The 22,453-nt window shown below is 43.1% G+C and overlaps 1 protein-coding gene across 1 annotated transcript in view; it reads right to left on the bottom strand.

Moving 5' to 3' along the window:
• The window catches only part of LOC147748866 (protein-associating with the carboxyl-terminal domain of ezrin-like), a 1,120,148-nt gene that overhangs the window by 604,107 nt on the left and 493,588 nt on the right, over positions 1-22,453 (bottom strand). The window contains exons 6-7 of the mRNA XM_086964312.1: positions 14,408-14,485; positions 3,942-4,081 (exon numbers count right to left, since the gene is read on the bottom strand). Coding sequence (XP_086820438.1) covers positions 3,942-4,081; positions 14,408-14,485 — 218 coding nt within the window. The remainder of the gene's footprint in view (positions 1-3,941; positions 4,082-14,407; positions 14,486-22,453) is intronic.

The raw sequence follows: 22,453 nt of genomic DNA, 5'->3' as shown, positions 1-22,453 counted from the left end.
CGGTGCTCGGGGCTGAGATAAGCCCACGAGCACTGAAACAGAGAAACTGAAACTAAGTTTCTGTTTCGTTTTCTTTGTAATGACGTCAGCGCGCAATCGTCATTACAACGAAAACAAAAAATATGCTTCAGGAGGTTAGGGAAGCTCTTCCCCGTCACCCAAGGCTAAAAAGAAAATCCCTCTGCTGTTTACAGCAGAGGGATTTTATGCAAGTATGCACATGACAGAATGGTTCCGTCATGAGCACAGAAAGGTTAAAGACGTTGCAGGTGAAAGCCACCCAGTAAACTGCAATTGAGCAGCTGCATGATGTAACTAACCGTCCCCTGGCCTTCCTGATAAATAGGACCCGATAATGAACGCAGTGAAAGCCTCACACAAATTACTGGAATGGCAGTTAGAGAAGGTGTCAGCTGACCTAAGGATACTTTGTGATGAACACCGTAAACTGGCAGACCAGGTCAAGTACAATGCCACAACACTGGAGGAGGTGGAACCTACAGTCCAAGTACTACTGGACAAAGTTGCAGACCTATTCCAGCGGGTGGTACTGCTGGACCACAGAGTGGAGGATGTGGAGAGCAGGAGTCGACAGTGCAGGGTCTGGATAATTGGACTGCCAGAGAAGGCTGAGAGGACAGACATGTGCATCATTGCAATACAAATTCACATATCGCAGCTCATGCACACACACTACGGCCATCTTGTTTCTTCTTCCCATTCCTAAAAGGCTGCAGTGTATATGCAAAGTGCTACAAAGAGAAAAGAGACATTTTGTTTCTCTAAAAAGAAGCAATTAAAAGAATCTGTTGCCATGCAGGAGACCACCTTGGCATCCAATATGTCAGGATTATCTTTGTGATGTACTATTACTGCTGAGAGTGGTTCAAATAAAGGTGTAGGGTATATAATGACGGTCTACTAATCTTATGTTTCATAATTACTTTTTACACAAATCCTCCTTTCAAAAGTGATATGCCATTTAAAGAGATCTAACATAAGTAGAAGGAAACATAGGTCACATGGGGATACAGAAGTGAAAAGGGTCACAGTGGTGCTGCAGGGGGGCATTGTGGCACAAACCCTGGCACCACAGGAAGCAGAAGGCACACAAAAGATGGTGACCAGCAGTAAAGGGTTGATTGAGGCTATGAGGACCATTATCTGTGACACCCGATTTGAGATTTAACAGGTTGTATTTTCAGATTGAGGTCCAGCTAAGCTCCAACACAGCATGGGTGTTTTCAGAAGACCTTCCATCTTTAAATAAGCATTGCAAAAGCCCACAGACGTTGCTGATCATTCCAATCCTTTCTAGCCTGCGTCAGAGCTTCGGAGCAACATGAAAGTTACAAAATTGTTTTGGACATGAAGAGGGAACAATTGCCATCTTGGAGACAGTAAATAAAGAACGCTGGCTGAAACTCTCCGTCATGTCATTGGGACATGCGACTTTCCTCCTAGAAGAGACTGGTGTTTTATTGCCTATATACATTTCCTGGCAATTTGGCTGCTCAGAGAGTTCTGATTAGTTATCTAAGTATGGTATGGTGATTGAATTTTGAGTGTGTGCACCTGAATAAATGAGGATAGCAGAAGCTGAGCATCTGTCAGATTGGTTCACTAGCATTTCATTGGAGATGTCTAGACATATGATCTTAGAACTGGTTTGCAGTATACAATTAGGTTCTATGCGGATTGTCTGGGGATGGCTTGAAAAAACAGTTACAAATGGGCAATGGGGGAAAGCCTATAGATCCCAGTACTCTCGTTTTGGCCCAAAGAGCTTATAGATAGACTTCTAATCATAGTGTAAATCAGAGAAAATTTTATTTTGATTTGACAAAAACTGGATTACATAACTGCTGTATAATGCTGACAAGACTGTCATTGCTTTCTTTGTTTTCAATGGGATATTCAGCTGTGAGAGGAGCTCCTAGGTAACAGGTGGTGGAGAAGGGATCGCGCATATGTGCATGCCTGCAGCTGACATGAACCTGTGAGCCTGTTTGGTGAAGGTAAACTTTGAGACGCGGCATTTTCTTCACTGGAGCTGGATGCGGGACGCGAAGGATTGACGGTCCACAACTTGGCTGGAAAACTACTTTTACAAGTGACCATATTCGACCCACGATGGGGAACTTTCTGGTGCATTTGTAGCCGCTTACTATTTGGGGATATCGATTTTGGGAAAGGCGTACATGCTGGAACCCGTTTTACTTCAGCCTCATGACTTATGTAATTACAATGTAGATACTGATTGCGGGCAGCTCAGCCATTCACTTCTACCAATCGTACTTTGGAAGTGACGTACTGCGATATTTTGATACCGTTGTGCACTTGACCACATGACAGGGACCACAACGAATGTCACTGAAATCTTTCATAACCTCAAGAACATAGGAGGATCATGGTTGTATGAAAGACCTTTAGATACAGATACTGAAGCCTTGAAAAAGTTGCAAAGGGCGACAAAATACGTGTTGGATGTACCACTGCTAGAACAATCTGGCAACAGTGGTGAAGAACTGTGCGCTGAACAAAGTGTTATGTGTTTTTGTATTAAATAACTCTTTCTGGCTGTGATTTGTCAGTTATATACTTGCTAATGTTGTGCTCTGTCACTGTTTTGTAACCTTTGGTCTATCATCGTACTCTTTGGAGCTGTGTGAGAGTACCTGAAATCTCCCATCAGGCAGCCAACAAATGATTATGTATCCATCATGATTCTACTCCACATGGTATCCATTGTCGGGCATACACAAAAATGTGACAGGATGTCCTCACACACCACCAGGTGTCATGCTTCATCACAGGACAACCACAAATGCTCTCCAAAAGCCTGGTTTGTCTATTTAAGAACGAACCCATGATCTAAATAAACTAAAAACCAATGTGACATATTAAACAGACTTTTATGTATACTAAAAATTACACTTGGTATTAAACCAATCGTGGATAAAAGGGGAGTTAGCACCCCATCACCACTGTACCGTACACGCTCCTGCCTGGTGGCTCATGTTAAACTGTGGCATTCCTCAGGGCGGACACATAGGAAATAGGCTGACATGTTCCGAGGGCATTAGTCTGCACGGAGTGTCCGGAGGTTCCTTGGAGTGTGAAAAGTATAGGGTAAGCGGGGTATATAGGTTAAGCCAGGTGTCATGTGCTCCGAGGCAGTCAGTCAGGAGTGAAATCCTTTGGAGCCTAGGATGCTGGTATGAGAGGCAGGTCATTGTGACTGCTCCTGCCCCTATTACAAGATCTTGCCAGAGCCAATGTGCACCATGGCCATTTGTCTGTAGGGAATGCCCAGGGATTCTGGGTTTTGGGGTCTAGAGTCAGATCTTCGTGTCTACTCGGACTTTGCTCCTCCGCCCACATTACAGGCTCCTGCCTCCTTCTGCTGCCTTCTGCCAATGTGCTCTTCATGTTTACCCTAGTTCTGGATATTTAACGTATCTGAAATCTGGGTTAACAAAAATGCTCTAGGTGTAACCAAGTAGGTAAAGTTGTAAACAGTAGGTTTCTGAATTACTTAGAGAAAGACATTTTGATTTGGAGGAATGCCACTGAATTCTAGTTTCAGTAAGGAACCACAATTGCTGCACGGTTTTCACATTTTTGAGAAATTCCATCTGTGATGCATTGTATTTGTAAATTACATTCAAAATATGTTGAGAAAATTAACAAGAACACATTAATCTGCTAGGTCAGTAAATTGTACGGATTCATATGAATTTATAAGTTTACTCATTGATGCATCAATTCACATGACATTTTGTGTGGCTTTAGTACACACATTTTATCAGAACTTTCTCTCTCACATCCCTTCACTAACTATTTTTTATCATCACACACAATCAGGCTAGAACAAAACATTTTTGACTTGACCAAAACGCAATCGAGAAGGTCACATAGCATTATGTTTGGTAAATTACCTTTCTTTGGCCTCAGCAAATAAGGAAGAAAGCTTTTGATGGCTACTGGTTCAGCAAACACTAGCTGGTTAAGTAATAGCGGTACGAGTCGAGAGATAATTAACTCTTCTGGCAACCCAGAGACACGGTCTAGAAGAAATCTGTATTAGGACAGAAACACACAGTTTTATACTTATTATGCAACACACAGATTCTAAAACAAGGTTTGAGATTATACTGCTTTAAGGATGCCCTGATTTTGTTAAGTGTTTATGGAGTACCAAAACAGTAAAGATGTATAAATAGAGTAAAATGAAATAACCCGCCGTGTAAGGGACATTTTCCCTACAACTTGGGTCGAAACGTAGACCAGAATACCGGAACACATGACTAGAGTGTGATTTTGAACACCAGTTTCAATGTGATGTTGTTGTGAAGAAGATAACTGAACTCTGGATGCAATCTGCTTGTGCTCTTTCGAGAAGCCATTGTCTATTGTTTAATGGAAATATACAATTGACTTGTCACTTTTTTCCTCTTGCACTTATCACGATCACTGCACACCCGTTCCCCTCCTTTTGTACAGTGGGCACTGAATGTTATTTATATGTATAGCAATTTACAAAAAAAGAAAAAAGCAATGAAATGCTAAGAGACACCATGTGAATAAATACTAGTGTTTGCTGCAAATCGTTTTGGACATGGATTGTTTCTCTTTTTAATAATTATTTTGAATAATTCCACTATAGGTCAGGGACCACTTTTTCTATATTGCATAATTACCCAGGTCCCTATGACTTTTTGGGTTGACCTCTTCTCTATAACATATTTGGGGCTGATTTGGGAGCCACGCTGTGCCCGAGTGCTGATTCAGTTCCCTTCCTGCTGTGCCAGAGTGCCGCCATAGCTCCTCGCCTACTAGGGACTACATCCCCCACCATCTTTTGCGGGAAGCGCCAGGAGGCGCTCATAGGGACGGCAGGGCTCCCGCAGCATGGGACGTGCGCGGGCGTGCCCGGGCGCGCCCATCATAGGCCGACAGAGGCCGTGCTGGGCCACGGCTCTGAACCCCTTCCCCTTGAATGTACTGCGCTTCTTAGCTCTGTCATTCTACCGCTGGAAGTGGCATAAGGTGCAATATCTTTAACGCAAGTATAATTTTAGCTACAGAATAGAAATCCGGTTGCTTTTGGACGTTGGACTGTGTTGATATATCTGTTTTTGGCAATGCCTCCCGTGGGTGCCGGTTTTGGCTATCGTAAGGTGGGGGGGGGGGGCACGCTTGATGCATTTCTTACAAGAGCTTAAACCGTTTTGATACACGAGATTCAGTTAACTGAGCGTAGGCTATCCCAGAGCCTTTGCCGCACTCGCTCAGCAGTTGTCCTGGCTCTACGCCAGCTTTAGCACACGCTGATATTTCTCTCATTACTCTCCCCTTACCTTCTAGTCAGCTTAGTCAGGGCCCTGGTCCTTCATCACTAGGTTCTTCAACCAGCCCAGAGAATAGTCACTCTAGGCATTTCGATGGTTTCTACTAGGGGGAGGTCTGACAAACATGCCGAGAGTGGGAATGGGGAACCGCCATTAAAGAAAAGGAAAGGTCAAGGACCCACCAAGGCTACTCCACAACCCACTTGGGGGGCTAAACGGAAGGTAGTTGTAAGGGTGGATGAAGGTAACAGACAAACCCCTACGGTACCAGCTGATGTGGTCAGTCCATCTGTACCCATCGAGGAATTATTCCTTACATGGATAGTGCAGGGGATCTCTAATTTATTAGACCAATTAATGCAAAAACTGGGCCAAATAGAGCAAAGATTGATAAAATTAGAGTGGGTCTTACCTCTCCCCACACCAATCTGTGCAGGTGCACGGCTGGTTGCTGGGGCCAGCACCACTCAGATGGTGGGGGGGGGGAGAATAGGGGGGATATCATCAAGGCCCGGACAACCACTAAACTAGCCCATATTGCCAATCCTTGTGCACCTCCGATCCAGGGTAGCATCAGTTCTCAGGGGATGCAGAAAAGTACAAGGGAAACGTGCACACGCACACGATCCCCCAATCGATTGCGCATTGAAGGGGTGTACAGTGCCCCTAGTTACTTACACTTACCACCGGAAGCAGCCCCCTACACTGTAGTACTAAGTAATGTTCCCGGGCTTGCCCACAGGTTAAAGAGGACTGGTCTACCCTGAGAAATGGGGCTCTCCATCTGCTGAGTATAAGGACAGGGATCAAGGATCGACTATTTCATGAATTTAAAATGGCCCAACACCCTGGGTAGGGAGGTCCGCAACGTCACTCAGGGGTGACTGTGTGGTATTAAGCTTCCGGACACCTGGCCTAGTTCGTCAAATTCTGGAGAGAGCTGGGGATCTTGTTGTTGGGGACAATATCTCCATCCTCCCTTTGGGCTATTTCTATCGACCCTATAATATCTCTTGTACGGTTGGGAGGAGCGGGTCTTCATATACATCTGGCCATCTTGTGCACCCGGTCTCCCTTAACAACCGCTTTGACGTCCTCACCTCTTTAGAAGATATTGACTGACTAACTAAGCACAATTGTTTGGCCCTAATTGGGTTGATTCTGCCCAGGGAGCCTGAAGCCCTTGGTAATTGTTCTGTGACATGCCTGCCGCCGTCCCCTATACTAGGAGTAAGAGTTGCCATGGTAGCGGGGTTTGCCCCATGTAATAATCCTAGTAGCTCTGGATGAGGTTGCTCTCCGCAAGGGAGACATAACATGGCAGGGTGGGATGACTTGGACGATATTCAATCAGTAGGTCCAGCCGCATCCAACTACCAGTATGGTACCGCTGCGATGGTGGGTAATACACTCCCGACCCCCTTGTGGCAGTTTGCATCAAGGACAGGCAGTGTCTGTCATGACAGTAGGGTCGTGGAACATTGCTGGGCTTTGGAAGAAATCTGCATCTCATGACTGGGCGGGGTTTATAGATCAGTTTGATCTTTTGGCCTTTCAAAAAACTTGGGCCACTGATCCAGTCTTCCACTCGGGCTTTTTACATTTTTACAAAGATGCCCAACGTGGTCCGAAAGGCAGACCCATAGGGGGTCTTACATTCTGGGTGAGACAGAAACAGGGGTGGAGGTATGAGATGGTGTCCATTGACAGTCCAGACATAATGGTTCTACGGTTAGGCACAGATCATGACTGGGTCACATTGATAATTAATATCTATGCCAGAGGGCAACCTGGAGGGAGGCGTTTGGATACAGTTGCACTTTTAGATCGCTTCATAGATAGCCAGAGGGGTGGGTGTTCTTTGATTATTTTGGGGGATTTCAATTGCACCTTTGAACCGCTAGATCACGAGGATGGTAATTTAACTTCCGATGAGGACTAGCAGTGGCATATTCCATCCTAAGATTTAAGCCCTATAAATATATGGACAGAAGCTGCCCTGCAACTTACGGGGCTATGCTTGGAGAGGGGGGTGCGAGCGGTTAATGGGAGGTCTCATTCAGATAGGGAAGGTGCCCGCACATTAAATAATGGGCTGTGGAGTAGCCGTATTGATTTCATTATGCTTAATATTTAATCATCAAAACACACAAGACGATGGACGGAATGTTGCACAATGGCAAAGCATTCACCACCAGTCACAGATCTGGGTTTATTCCATCGTTATTTTGCTCACCAACCCACCCCAGTTCAGACATGGCCATATGCAAATCAGTCTTGACCCTGTGCCTCATGGGAACAGTCCAGGCCGAACTGCCAAGCCCTGTCTTCCCTGGACCGGAATCAAGCATCCTAGGACCGGTTTCTGGCTATCAGCCGTCTGCAGCCAGAATAGCTGAACTCCAGTGGCTTAGTGAGCAAGGGACCCACGTCTGGGCATACCCTTCCCACATAGGGTAAACAGCAAAACACACAAGATGATGGACGGAATGTTGCACAATGGCAAAGCATTCACCCCCCGTCACAGATCTGGGTTTAATCCATCGTTATTTTGCCCACCAAGCCATCCCAGTTCAGACATGTCCATATGCAAATCAGTCTTGACCCTGTGCATCATGGGAACAGTCCAGCCTGAACTGCCAAGCCATGTCTTCCCTGGACCGGAATTAAGCATCCTAGGACCCACGTCTGGGCATACCCTTCCCACATAGGGTGAACAGCAAAACACACAATATGATGGACGGAATGTTGCACAATGGCAAAGCATTCACCCCCAGTTTTTGCATTTGATATTTAATCAGGACACTAACTTCTCGACATGAAGGTCCAGAAACATACCGAAAGCGACCAGGATCCTCTCATTATGACGATTAAGGCTCCAGATATGTCAAAGATCCCGAATAAGACTGAGGTATAGTTACGATCAGAAATCCTGCTTTCCAACGATAAGAGGAGGGGCAGATGGTCCTGGCTTAGTGAGAAGGAGGGGGATTTGGGTGCTATGAAGGCTTTGGTGGCCCATTCAATAATGTGCCTCCAAAGCTGTACCTCATAGGAAGATATAAACCAGATTATCCTCCAGGTTCATAGTGACCAGTTTACAAACCTCAGAACTTTTTTTATCAAGTCCAGCAAAAAGAAGGCAAAGGGGGTTCTAAGAGCCTTGTGGTACAATAGAACATGTAGAGAGGCGTACCGAGTATTGGCAAAGGCGATTAGGTTGAAGGATTCGGGGAAAATCAAACTTGCCAGGGCCAATTATAAAATTACCCAATTGACAGCTAAAAAGGAGTGGGACAATAACCGCTGGCAAGATCTGCTTACGGCTAATAATGAAAAAAACATGGACAATTTCTGGCAGTTAGTGAAGCGGGGTAGTGGTGGCCCATCTAACTCACCGGTAAACTTTGTCCCGCCGGATTAGTAAGCCGAATATTTTAGGGCACAGTTCTCTTCGCCTAATGTTAGTCTGAATGTTTTTAAAAATCCCAACCGATACCTACTTTGGTGTTTAAGTAAACAGAGGTAGCGACAGTCCTCTCCCTGGCCCCAGTGGTAGGGCACCGGGCCTTGATTGTGTTCCGGTGGATTTATTTGCCCATGACAAAGATAATTGGGTGACTTACATTACCTATCTAGCCAACGCCATTGCTAGTGGTGGGAGTCTTCCTGTTACCTGGTTTGGTGCGGTTATAGTCCCTGTGAATTAGAAGGGAGACCGTGCGCTACCTGGTAACTACAGGCTCATCAGCCTCATAGAATCTATCCAGAAAACAGTGGTGAGGCTAGTACTGAGTCGAGTACAGCAGTGGATGGAGGAATTTAACATATTATAATCTATGCAGGCAGGGTTTTGAGCCCATACCAGTACAATCGACCAAGTGTTTAGATTTGTAATGATATTTTGGCGGGTTGTTATCCTAGGTGGGGGTACGCTATACACGGCCTTCATCGATTTAAAGTCTGCATTCGACCTTGTCCCTCGAAATAAGATGTGGCTAGCTTTATTGGAGGTTGGGATGCCGACTGAGCTGTTAACTATGATAGTTAAATTGCATGATCAAAACTATGCCCAGGTCCGACGGGGCACACACGGAGAAGTTACAGATAGATTCCCGGTAACTAAGGGCGTGTGCCAGGGCTGGGTCCTTGCCCCTACCCAGTTCTCATTGTTCATCAACAGGGTGGTACAGTATTACTCCACATGCCCCACCGATGCTCCAACTTTGGGGGGCCTAAAAACACCCCTGCTCATGTTCGCGGACAACACCTTGATTTTATCCAAGACCCAATCTGGTCTTCAGGCTGCGCTGTCCAGATTTGAGGAGTTCTGCCGCGATCAGGAGCTGGTCGTCAATGTGGACAAAACAAAGTTTATGGTGCTCCACTCCCAAAAGGTCAAGAGGGGTAAGGTTCTTATGAATAATGTCCTTTTAGAGTAGACTGAGGTATTTACTTACTGGGGGTAACTTTGTAGGAATTTGCACTGGGACCCTAAAATCGATGTGCTTGCTTTGAAACATGCCCAGTTGGCCGGCGCTCTTTTAAAAGAGCAGAGGCTTTCTTTCACTAAACCCCTAGCTCCCGCACTAAAAATATATAATTCCAAGGTTGTGAGGGCTATCTTATATGGCGCAGAATTGTGGGGCCACGAAGATATTACACCTATAGCCACTGACCAAAACAAATTTATGTGGGCACTAACAGGTCTGCCGCAAACCACGCCTTTTGTGCCCCTGTTTTTTGGACTTAGGATGTATCAGTATTGAGGATCTGGCCCGATTCAGGCCTATAGCACTGTGGAGAAGGCTGTGGGCCACACCTGAGCTGTCCTTGTATGCTAAATCCCTATTGGATTTTAGAGGAGTTGGATGCCTAAGTAAGATCAAGTGGCTTCGGCGCATAAAAAATACTCTGATAGATATGGGGATGGGTACACTGGGGGAGAATCCCGAAACGGCCCCATTCGCGTCAAAAAAGAGCCTAAGGCAGCTTATATGGACATGGTGAAGTCCAAAAGGTTTTCCTTTACTATCAGGCCTACCTTGACTAGGGATTTCCTGTCATTGAAACATGAGGCTGGCTTCGAACAATATTGGGACATCATCTTAAAACCTCTGGACAGGAAGCGTTACCACCAGTTCCGGATAGGTTCCCTTCCTACCAGAGTTTTCTATGGGAAATGGCTTAAACCAATGTCTGATTTATGTCCGCTGTGTTTAGGCCAGTCAGAATCAATTGCCCATATCCTATTTGTATGTCCAGCCTAAAAGCCACCGAGGTTAAAATGGCTTAAACCCATTTGTTCCAACCTAGGTACACGAGATTCTGTAGTTGCTCTAAGGATCCTACAGACCTGTACACATGAATCCATTGTGATTGCTGTGACAAAATTCTGGAGTTGGGTGTGGGTAATACGGGCAAACAAAATCAAGGGCTTATCATCCTAACTTGTCCACTTGGTTTTATTTTTCCTGTATTCTTAATGAAATTGTAACGGGCTGAGATTTTATTCAATATTTTTAATTGATGTTTATAACAGTCATCAGTGCTGAGAATTAATGGTTTAATGTTTTTTAGGTAATTTATTGCGCTGATTTGGTTTTGTGTGATGTTATTATTGGTAATATTTATGTAACTATGGATTGTATTTGTTCATCCATTTGATAGTATGTCTTTTATGGTTTTATAATCGAAATAAAGACAGATGAAACTGAAACTTCTAGGAAAAGGCCTTCAGCTTGCTGTCTCACTGTAGCCAAACAGGAGGCAAGTCAGTGGATTCTGGGAATCCACTTCTTTGACCAGGCTATAAGAGGGTGTGGGTCCAGTCCTTCATGGCTCTTCTCAGGTCACAGGCAGAACGTCCAGTCCTCTTCAATTCTTCTGCAGTTACAGAAAGTATACTGAAGTCGGTGCCTGGAGATACAACATTTATGCCTGGCACCAGCTGGTGTGTGAGGTTGACCAATGGGACCTTCTTAACCAATGGGGTAAAAGTTACCAGGGCCAAATCTACTCACTTTTCCAGTATTTCCTGTTTGCCTTACTACAAACCGGTTCACATTGACTTTTGTCAGGACCTTTTCAAGATGGCAAATGTCTTCTGCCAGACTAAACTTCGTCTATGAAGGTTGGGGGTGTGTGTGGAAGTGTCACTGACAAATCACAAGTGTCCACCCACATCGAACACTAAAATCCAGTGTGAAGCAGGGGATGTAACCACCAAAATCCCAGAAAGAGGATTCTCTGTCTTCTAGGAACCAGTCAGGAGATTCTCAAAACTGTACTAGCACCTTGTTCACTCCCTTTCAGGTGTGCCCTAAGTGTTACATATTGCTCACCAAACCCACCAAGCAGAATTGAACAGTGAAGTGTCACAGGATACCCTGGGAGGCATCTCACACCTTGTTGACACCTGTTCAAGGCTGTGAACAGGCTGGGGAAAGCTGTTGAGCTAATGCAAAATAGTCTCCAGGAACTTCAAGCAGGGAAAATGTTACTTTTTATCAGTTACCCTTCCTCAATATTTAATAAAAATCTAACTTAACCATTAAATTTGATGTTTATTAGAAATAGAGATTGAATTATATAGCTAGTATCTTTACCGAGTTAGCAGATTTAGTATTTTAATCTGCACTTTAGTTTTCTACACATGACAGCTAGGCCTACCACACTGAAAGTAGCTTTTTTGGGCCTTGTCAATGTAGGGAGATGACAATATTAATTTTCTACAAGGCCCACTTTTAAATATCATGCACCCAACTTATGGCTACAAGGTTTAAAGTTTGAATAGGGGTGACCTACTAACATTTAGAAGGGATGTTTTTACCTGCCAAAAAGGGTTATTTTAACAGGTTGTACTGCAGGTTTTCACTTGCTGCGGTCAGGCTACAAAGGGTAGAGTTGTAGCCATGTTTATACTTAGTCGGCCTGGTGGCTTACTGAACTCATGAATCCACTGTAGGGACCTGTCTTTGACCACATGGTCACAGGATCAAATCCCAGCAGGTCCACTTAGTCTTTCACCCTTTTAAGGTTGATACAATGAATACCAATGAGTTGGGTAACAATAAACATCTGTTATTCAGGGCCAAGATGCCCACAGGTGAACATGCAGTTTACAAATATGCATGTTATGTGTCACTGCCACTTTAGAGAATGGAAAAATAGGCTGGGTGCACTTTTCCTACACCATATACTAGGGCCATTCAGGCAAGTTAAATGGGTCAATCGTTATCACTATAACAGTGCCAGCAACTCTATATGTTTATACTCTTTTTTTAGACGGTAATGATAAATGAAACTGAGGAAAAGAATTTTAAATAGAATGGTTTTAATAGTTTTATCATGAGAACAATACAAGGGTATATTGGTTGGTTCTTATTATGGATATTTTTATTTGTTGTAATATTGAATTGTGTTTTTTATGTATATTTTCATATAGATAACAGTGTTGGAACAGATTAGTAGCAAGCCCGAAGAAGGAGGTTGGGCCTGTGTATGCCTCCGAAACGCGTCGCTTTTTGGCCTACTCGTTGAGAAAAAAAGTTCCTATAACATTTACAGCTTAATGTGCAATATTTATAAAGGACTATGATATCAAATATCAGTTGATTGTAACTTGATTGTTCTGCAATTAATATTGATCTATTGATACTGTAAATGTGATTTTAATCTTTTTGCATCCATGTGCATATTTTATGTATTTTAATGAGTATTTAAATTCTATCGAATGAAGTATATGTTTATATATATTTTTTAACCAAACCAATAAACATTTTCTTAATATTTGATTTTCTGGCAACTGTAACATTGATTCTGTGACAATTAAGTGTTGTTTGTGGTGTGAGAGTCTGATTGGAATGCTGAATAAATACCCCAAAGGGAGTTCATTATAAACCAATCAGAAATAAGCCAATTTAACCATGGTTAAAGTGGAGCACAGACACTTTACTATTGGTTAGCAGGAGTAAAATGCACAGACCTCTAAAGCCAGCAAATATATATTGACCAAGGAGAAAAGGCAGATTTTTTTAAACTCACATATTTAAAGCATTCACATCTTTCAAAACTGCTGCTCAACCTGGAGCTACTCCAACTAAAACCAACAAATTAGATCACGGTCTGAAAGAGTTTCTTTGATAAGCTCAGTAAGATTCAAGTCACTCCACCTTACAGAAATAAGCAGGACCACTTAACTGGTGGTGAAAAGCAGATGTTGTAAAAATAGTGAAGCATTTCTTACAATAGCTGCAACAGGCGGAGACCCATAAAATCAAACCCATACATAAACCCCATCTTCCACTGTATCTACACACCGATAAATGCTTCCTTATACAAAGTCAAAACAACAAAATTATTTTCTTCACAAAATAGTGAAGCGTTCCTTACAATAGCCGCATCAGGAGGAGACCCATAAAATCAAACCCATACATAAATCCATTCTTCCTCTGTATCTACACACCGATAAATGCTTCCTTTTACAAAGTCAAAACAACAAAATTATTTTCATCACAAAGTCTGTTTCAAGGGATGAAGTCCACAGGTTTCACAAGTCATAGGACTTGCTGATTAAGTGTTGCTAGATTGCATCAAGTCTAAAAGCCTGTGTTTGTTGGTTGAGCTTCCACCTTCAAAGACTTTAAAAAACTAAGAATCTCTTCAGCTCTATGGTCCACAGAAAAAATACTTTTTGGATGAACTCGAGGTCAGTCTGACTGGTTTAAATAATGTTGTGATTATATGTGATCAGGAACATGCTCTGGACATAACTCTTTAAACTGGCATTAGTAGAGCAGTGCCCAATTGAATTTGGGAATGTGTCTGTAAAACAAGGTTCCACAATTTATTTAAAAACTGCAGTCACTTATAATCATCTCTCTTTCAACCCACAACCCTCTTCCTTATGAACAAACGTCAAACGGGTCATCGAGATTTTTTTGCTTGCAACTGATCATCCAGTATTAACTTATTTTCTTAATAGTACCTTTTTCGTTGAGATATATAGTTATGTTGCAAACTTAGTCTTTCATGGAAATATTAATACTTACTTGAAAAAAACATTTTTTTCATCTTCGGTCTTCACAGTTAAATCCTTTAAAAAATAGATAACTTCAAGGAAATCGTTCCTGGGAATAATACAATAAAAAGTGTTAACAACATTCATAATGCAAGAGGTGCTAAAAGCTTAACAAAGAGATGAAAGTGTGAGGTATAATATTCTTTGTACCTGAAAATAACAGTACAATAAGGACTGCACCCGCACGACAGGATAAAGTGCATCAGTGGCATACAGAAGATAAGTCCTGATCAAGAACTAGCACCCCTGTAGTACAGTGGATTTGTTCCTGGTCAATAAAAGGTGGATATAATGCGACACCACTGATATGAAATAAAAAACAGACTGCTTGCCTAGAATCAGAGATCCAAATTCTAAGCACTGTGGCCTGTGTGTCAAAACATTGGCAACCTTTATAGTGATATGACCGTCACACTGACAAACCTTTTACTTCAACTGGACCATGGAAGTGCCCTCTTATGACCTTGCACTTGCAGATTTACTAGTCGAAGTCCAGGCCTAGCGGTTTGTGAGAAGAGACATGTTGAGAGCATGGCACGTTGAGGTAAAGGTTTTGTCAATGCACAGGTCTTTCACTGTAATGGTTGAAGATCCATATGAGGTGCAATGAAGCAGGCAGATTAAGCCACTGAAGGCTCAAATCTTATTTCTGCTACTGAAATTTCGACAAGCTTCTTTACCCTTATATACTTTGGAACAGGGATGCCTTCAAGCTCATCGTCTTTTACATGTCATCTCCCTGAAATATATGTTGGCAGCTGTAAAAATGTAGGCATGTATGTGAGGAACACGTCTGAGAAGCATTACTGTAAATTAAGGTAAAAACCTAAAATAACATTTGGAAAAATGATGGCCATTCACCCATCTAAAACAGACCCTAATGTCTAAAACAAAACAACCCCACAGGTGCATTGGCTGCAAAGTTAATGGCCACCTGATGGTTATTTGTCTGACCTGGACAGGTGGAAAGGAGTATCATTGGCTAGTCTAGTGGAAACAACAGGAGCACATATGAGCATTGTTTAGTGTGTTGTACAGTAAGAATTTGGCTCTTGGTAACCCAAAGTACGTCTAATGTCTGCAATTACTGCAGCATTTCAAATGAAATTGCATACATCCCTGCAAATGACGTTTACCTCTTACGAGTAAGGGAGGCAATATCATGGCCACAACACTGAGCCATTGGAGCCGTCCAAGGAGCACCGTCAGAGACTGGAGTCCTGGTCACTCGGTTGGGCCTCCAACTTTGAATCCAGTGTGGTGGATGTACCCCTCCATTGAAAGGGGATGTGAATAGTTTGTCCTTGGAATATGAGAATGATTTTTTTGATAGGGTTAGAAAGAACGTGTTGTTATAAACAGACTGTTCGATTGGGGGTTGTTCTGGATGGCAAACAAAATTACTTTTATACCCAGCTGAAAGAGAACAGATATCCTGAGCATCGTAGCCATACAGTGTGAAGGCAGTGGCTAGACGGCAAGAGTATGTGGTGTTTAGAAATAACTTCAATGGCTACTTAGGGTATCAGTCATAGCTACAGGAGACAAAGACACAAAGTGGGGAGTGTGTGAGGGTGATGTCCAAGGGCTGGAAGCCTTTCCAGTAAATCATGAGGACGTAGGATGTGAAGCACCATTTCAATGCTATCCTTTTGTCAGGACGGAGTTTTTAAAAGTGGGAAATTAATTAACTCAAACATATTTGATAATTTTAAAAACGGTGTAAACAGCTTACTGTCTACATTCAACTTTGAACAGGAGGCAGGAGGTTATGTTGTAAGTTTAAGTCAGTGATGCCAATTTCAGTTTTATTTTATAAAGACAACAATGTTCCTACTTTTGGATTAATTGAGAGGCATGCCACAGGAAAGAGCTGCAGATAGCTAGAGAGATGAATGCCTGAGAAACATGGAGTGCACCACAAAGCAAAAGCTTTGTCCTAGTGTGAATTCAGCAAACCTGGACAGAAGTAGATGTTAGTATAATCCATGGAGCGACATGCAGTTCTAGAAAATATTTGGTTACAAAGCTGCTTTGAAATAAAGAAATGTCTCTTTACCTTCAATCAATCAGGGAATTGTAAGCGCGGTACTCACCCGTGACTGTCTCAAGACCCTGAAAGGGGGTGGGGGGGGTGGCTAATTGGGCGAGGATTCCGCAGATCTGTTTAACCAAAGAGCCAGGTCTTGAGGGCCTTCCTGAAGGTGTTCAGAGAGGGGGAGTGTCTGATGTCTGCCGGTAGCTTGTTCCAGGTCTTGGCTGCAATGTGAGAGAAGGATCTTCAACCTGGTCTGGCGATGCATGGGGTTTCAGCCAGTGCAAGGTTGGAAGATCGGAGGTTGCTTTTGGGTACATGGAAGTTGATTCTGTTGTTGAGGTATATGAGTTAGTTGTTGTGTAGACATTTGTAGGCGTGAGTGAGGATTTTGAAAGTGACTATCACAGGGGCCAGTGGAGACTTCGTAGGTGTTGGCTGATGTGTTTGTGTCGGGGGATGCTGAGAATGAGTCTGGCGGGGGTGTTCTGTATTGTCTGGCGTTTGCGGAGTAGGGGCTTATTGATGCCGGCGTGGAGTGCGTTTCCATAGTTCAGTCTACTGGTGATGAATGTTTGGGTGACTGTCTTCCTTGACTCGGGGGGAGCGGGAGGGGGGGGAGGGTGTGTCCACTTGAAAGTCTTGCGGAGGATGCGGAGGGTGTTGAAGCAGCTGGAGGTGACGGTGTTGACCTGTTGGTTCATGGTGAGTGATGAGTCGAGTACGATGCTGAGGTTCTTGGTGTGGTCTTAGGGGGCAGGTGGCCTTCCGAGGTCAGTCAGCCTCCAGGTGCTGTCCCATGCAGAAGGGGTGGTACAGAGGACGAGGACTTTGCCTTCTCGGCGTTGATATTTAGGCAGATGTTGGTCATCCAGACTGCGACGTCTTGCATTCCTTTCTGGAAGTTGAGTTTGGCAGTGGTGGGGTCTTTGGTGAGGGAGAGGATGAGCTGGGTGTCGTCGGCATAGGATACGATGTTGAGGCTGTGTTGTCGGACGATGGCTGCGAGGGGGGCAATGTAGATGTTGAAGAGGGTGGGGCTCAGTGATGAACCCTGTGGGACTCCACAGGTGATTTCTGTGGGGTCGGAGAGGAAGGGTGAGAGTCTGATCCCTTGGCATCTTCCAGTGAGGAATGATCGGATCAAGTCCAGGGCTGTTGCTTGTATGTCAGCATCGTGTAGTCTGGCGACTAGTGTGCAGTGGGAGATGGTGTCGGAAGTGAACGACTCGGGAAGGATAGATATCTAGTAATGACTATAATGTATAGCTAGAGACCGTCTTACCTCCACAATTTCCCACAAAAAGGAAAAATAATAGGAGATGTAATGGTAAAAACTCAGACCGGTATGGTAGGCAAGGTGAATATTGAGAATAGGGGAGCCTCTTCAGCCTATTTGAAACAGGGGAAGGGATGGAAGAGTTTTCTTCACAGAAGGTTTTTTTAAACTCACTTTTTCAACTCCAAACTTCAAATGCATATGGCTCTGCCAGATGCACCTAATAGACCGTATAAGAAATACGAACATGCAAGTGTAACAACTCAAAAAAATAAGAATCTGTTCCATCAGTTGCCCAGAGGATTACAAAACATCCTGGGTCCAAACACTGGGGCACTCCCACCGTCAAAATTAGACTTGTGATCTTTATAGGGGGAAAGGGGGGGGGGTGGAGGTATTTTAAAGGATGGTTGTCCACTCTTAAGCCTACTCTTGGCTCATCACCAGTGAGAGATAGGAGGACTGTGGCCGGGATGCTTTAATCACTATGGGCTGAAACAACAGACAACTATGCAGTAGTCTGACAGGGTGGGTGGATGGCATGTCTCCAGGCTGAAGGCAGATATTGGTGGTGAAAACCCCTTCAAAGACAATAATATGATATTGTTGAAAGGATCAGTCACACCCAAAGTCTACATGATTTAAAGGAAACCCCTCCAGCCTAAAGACCTCAGATCTCATACACTCCCAACTTAGGGCATTAGTCACAGCTACAACACACAAAGTACCCATTGAAGTTATTGCTAAATACCACCTACTCTTGCCGTCTAGTCACAGCCTTCCCATTCTAGGGTTATGAAGCACAGGACAGCCATTCTCTTACAACTGGGTTTAGAAGTCCATATTTTTTGCCATCCAAGACAACCCTCGATGGAAAAGTCTGTTTTATAACAAAGCTTTTTTACTGGCCCTACCAAAAACTCATTCTCACATTCCAAGAACAAACAGTTCACATTGCCTTTCAAATGAGGACTTCATCTCCATATCCTTGAACCCAAAGGTGGCAAGCACAACTGAGTGACCAGGACATCCGTCTGTGAGCATGGTGCTCCTTGGAGTGCACCAATGACAATGTTGTAGCCTCTTGGACTCTGTGTTAAGCAGGCTGCCTGGCGCACCACCAGTTGCTATAGCGCCGGGACACCTCTTAGGAGGTAGCTGTTCGCGCTCTACAAAAGACAGGATTATTATTATGATATGGCCTCACTCATAAGAGGTAAACGTCATTTGCAGGGATTCATGCAATTCCAGTCGAAATGCTATGTTAATCGCAGACATTAGAAGTACTGTGGATTACCAAAAGCCAACACGCTAAACAATGCTCATATGTGCTCCTGTAGCTTCCACTGGATTATCCAATAATACTCCTTCCCACCTGGTCGGCTCAAACAAACCATCAGGAGGCCAGATTTAAGATAAACAAGATGTGCCAAAAGTCCAAGAGTATAGGGGCTAGAAGCATATGACCCAATTTAGGTGAACCTGCAGCATCCAAATCAGTCTCAACTTCTGATTTCAATTCTGAAACATTTGGCAGATAGCTTCACACCCTCAGTCTACGGCAAGACAAGTCAAATACCTGAGGCAAATTTCCAAAGCTGACATATGCATTTTGCGGCGAAGACAGATTGCAAAAGTATCTCATAATTGCAGCTTAGATCAGTAGATGGAGGGAACAGGTACTCGGATCTGCCCAAGCTACCCTGTGCCTATATTATAAAAGAGAATTTTAAGGTGAGCAAGCATGCAGCTATTAGAGTGAATTAACAATTTAGTGTGTATAATATGAGCTGAAGCCATCTGAAGTGGACAACTGTATTTTATGACTTTGCTGTTTATGTGCTAGCTACATCTACTTTTAATCCTAGATGCACTCCAGTGTATTAAAATGTTATCTTGATTGAACACATGTAACAAACTGTGCTGCGATTGTCTTTCGTTGAACAGATATAACCTATAGTGCTCAGATTCTGCTATTTTCTGCACATGCAGGAGCCCTAACTGAAAGTGGGGTCAAAAGTATTTGGCATTAATGCGTGGAGATAATCTTTTTTAATTTTATCCCTAGAACTATTCCAGGTGTAAATTAAGGTAAGACTTTTTTTTAGGACACTTGACAGAAAAATTGCCGTTCATCAATGGAAAGCAGGGAAGCAGCAAAGAATACCAAACAATTTTCAAAAGAAAAAAAAACTTACACTGACTGACCATATAAAGCCAGTGAAATTATTTTAATTGCTAATTTCAAGGTCTTCAGGGATCACTACTGCAGAGGATGTGTTTCAATATTAATTATGTCTAGTAAATTATCCTGTGGCTATGGTATTTTCTAAATTTCTAAATTTCCATTAACTTGATGAATTGTTTGTAACGTTTATGTCTTAATATGTAATAAGAGGTATTTTTATTTATGTGTTTGTTTATATGGATAATTAACTAAGAAGTATTTTATGAATGTATTTTTTCTAACAGATCTAACACGTGACTATGTAAAGTACATAGTTCACCGTTTTTATACAAATAACATAGCTAAGTAAAATTATGAATTATGGTGTGATAGCCACCTGATGGGTATCTGGAGGGCATAGTGGTTTGGTTGGAAATAGTATTTGTCAGGCCCTCAACAGTTTCAGTGGCTAGTGTGGGGTGGCCAATCAATACAAAAAGTCAAAAGTCAAAAGGTATGTTTATTATGACCTTAGTCATTTAAACAGGTGCAAGAGAGTATCAAAAAGTTAAAACGCTGAGCTCAACTCATTTAAAACATTATCACAATAAAATCCATCACATATTAGTTAAAACTCTTACACACGCTTCATCCTTTGTCGACGCCCTTAAAATTGCATTTTAGTTAACATTCCACAGTTATGAATAAAACAAACCCATTCTACTTCCTTCAGCTAGACTAGTTTCCTTAATTTAAAATGCTTTAAAATATACCTGTTATTCCCGGATTCTTAGCTCACTTAATGCTGCTTTTATGTATTTCCCAAGAGCAATCGCAATGTCGATAGTGGGTATTTCAGTTAGCAGGTTGGCTGCCTGCGCTCTAGAGCTTATATCATATTTTAGGAACACGGGACGTAACCACAGTTTCCGCTGTTCCAGTAAAAACAGACAATCGAGTAGGATGTGTACCAGGTCTCCTTTGCACCCCAAATTACATTTACAACATCCATTTTTATCTAACAATTTATTTTTCAGATCTTTATTTGTTAACAATGGGTTTAGACCAACCCTCAGCCTTAAGATCTCCTGCCTAAGTCCGCGGTTGGGAAGGATGTCTAGGTAGGGGAACCAGTTTTCATTTAGCCATGCGCCCATCATATGTGTTATTGATTTCTTTTTCGCTAGATATTCCATATCGGACAATCCCGATATTTCCTTCCCCTTTGATTTCAACTCACTCCTTGTACAAAGGAGTTGATGAGTTTCCTGGTTTACCTCTACCTTTAATTTTTTACAGATTTGCGTAACTCTTTCCCTGCACATTTTTGCCCATTTTAGGTTACTCGTTTGGATTTCCTTCTTGCACCATTGTGCTACTTTTTGTCCCTCGGGGTCTTCCAGACGTTTCCAAAGTCTAAGTATTGCCATTTGAGTTAATGTCTCCCAGGACTTTGTGCCTATTTCCCTTCTTATGGCTTGCACCATCGCAGATTGTGGGAGAGAGAGGAGTCCTTTGAGGCATTTACCCTCTACCAAGTCCCAGGCTCCTTTACCGCTCAAATAAAGGATTTCTGCCCCATACAGCACTTGGGGGGGTATCATTGCCTCAAAGGCCCTTAGCATTGGTCTGTGCGACATCTCACCGTAATCCCTGTTGAACATTTTTAGGCCACATATCGATGTGTGTGCTTTGGCTTTTTGTGTATCCCAATGCATATCCCATTTTAGGCTTTTGTCGAACCATATACCTAGGTAACGATACTCATTCACCGTCTCCAGTTTGAGCTCCCCTAGGTACCAATTGAATCTGGTTAATTTTTTCCCAAAGCAAAGTACTTTAGTTTTATCCAGGTTGACAATAAGAAATTTATTGGCACAGTATGCGTTGAAGGCATTGAGCTTACGCTGGAGGCCTATTTCTGTCTGATCTACAATAACTAGGTCGTCTGCATATAGTAGGCAGGCCACCTTGTTTCCGTTCATTCTGGGACTTGCACTACCCTCGACCTCTAGATGGGCCGGTAGGTCTGACAGGAATAAGGAGAATAACTGCGGCGCTAACACACACCCCTGTCTTAGGCCGTTTCTGATGGGTATTTTTTGCGTTAAGGAGCCCTCCGTATCCTTGATGACTTGCGCCCAGTTCTCATTATGAAGTTCCTTTATTATTGTCAGGAGGTCACTCGGGATGTTTACTTTAAGTAATGCTTCCCATAGGCACGCGCGATCAACCGAGTCAAATGCGGCTCGGAAGTCAACGAAACAACAGCACAGCTTGCCATTTTGTTCCGTTGACTTCTTCGCCAATGCCCACAGTGCAAACCCATGGTCTATAGTCGAGTGCCCTTCCCTGAAACCTCCTTGCTCTGTAGGGACAATCTGGCGCTCTTTTACCCATATGTTGAGTTGCTTCAGTACAATTTTAGAGAAAACTTTCTCTCCTATATCAAGGAGGTTAATCAGGCGGTAGTTTTGTGGTGCCTCCATGCTACCTTTCTTATGGATGGGCCTAATTATAGCACCCTTCCAGTTGG

The sequence above is a fragment of the Lissotriton vulgaris genome, chromosome 1_1, assembly GCF_964263255.1.
Source record: "Lissotriton vulgaris chromosome 1_1, aLisVul1.2, whole genome shotgun sequence".
NCBI lineage: Eukaryota > Metazoa > Chordata > Amphibia > Caudata > Salamandridae > Lissotriton > Lissotriton vulgaris.
Note: the sequence above shows the minus strand (reverse complement) of the source record. Positions and strands in the feature narration are given on the sequence as shown.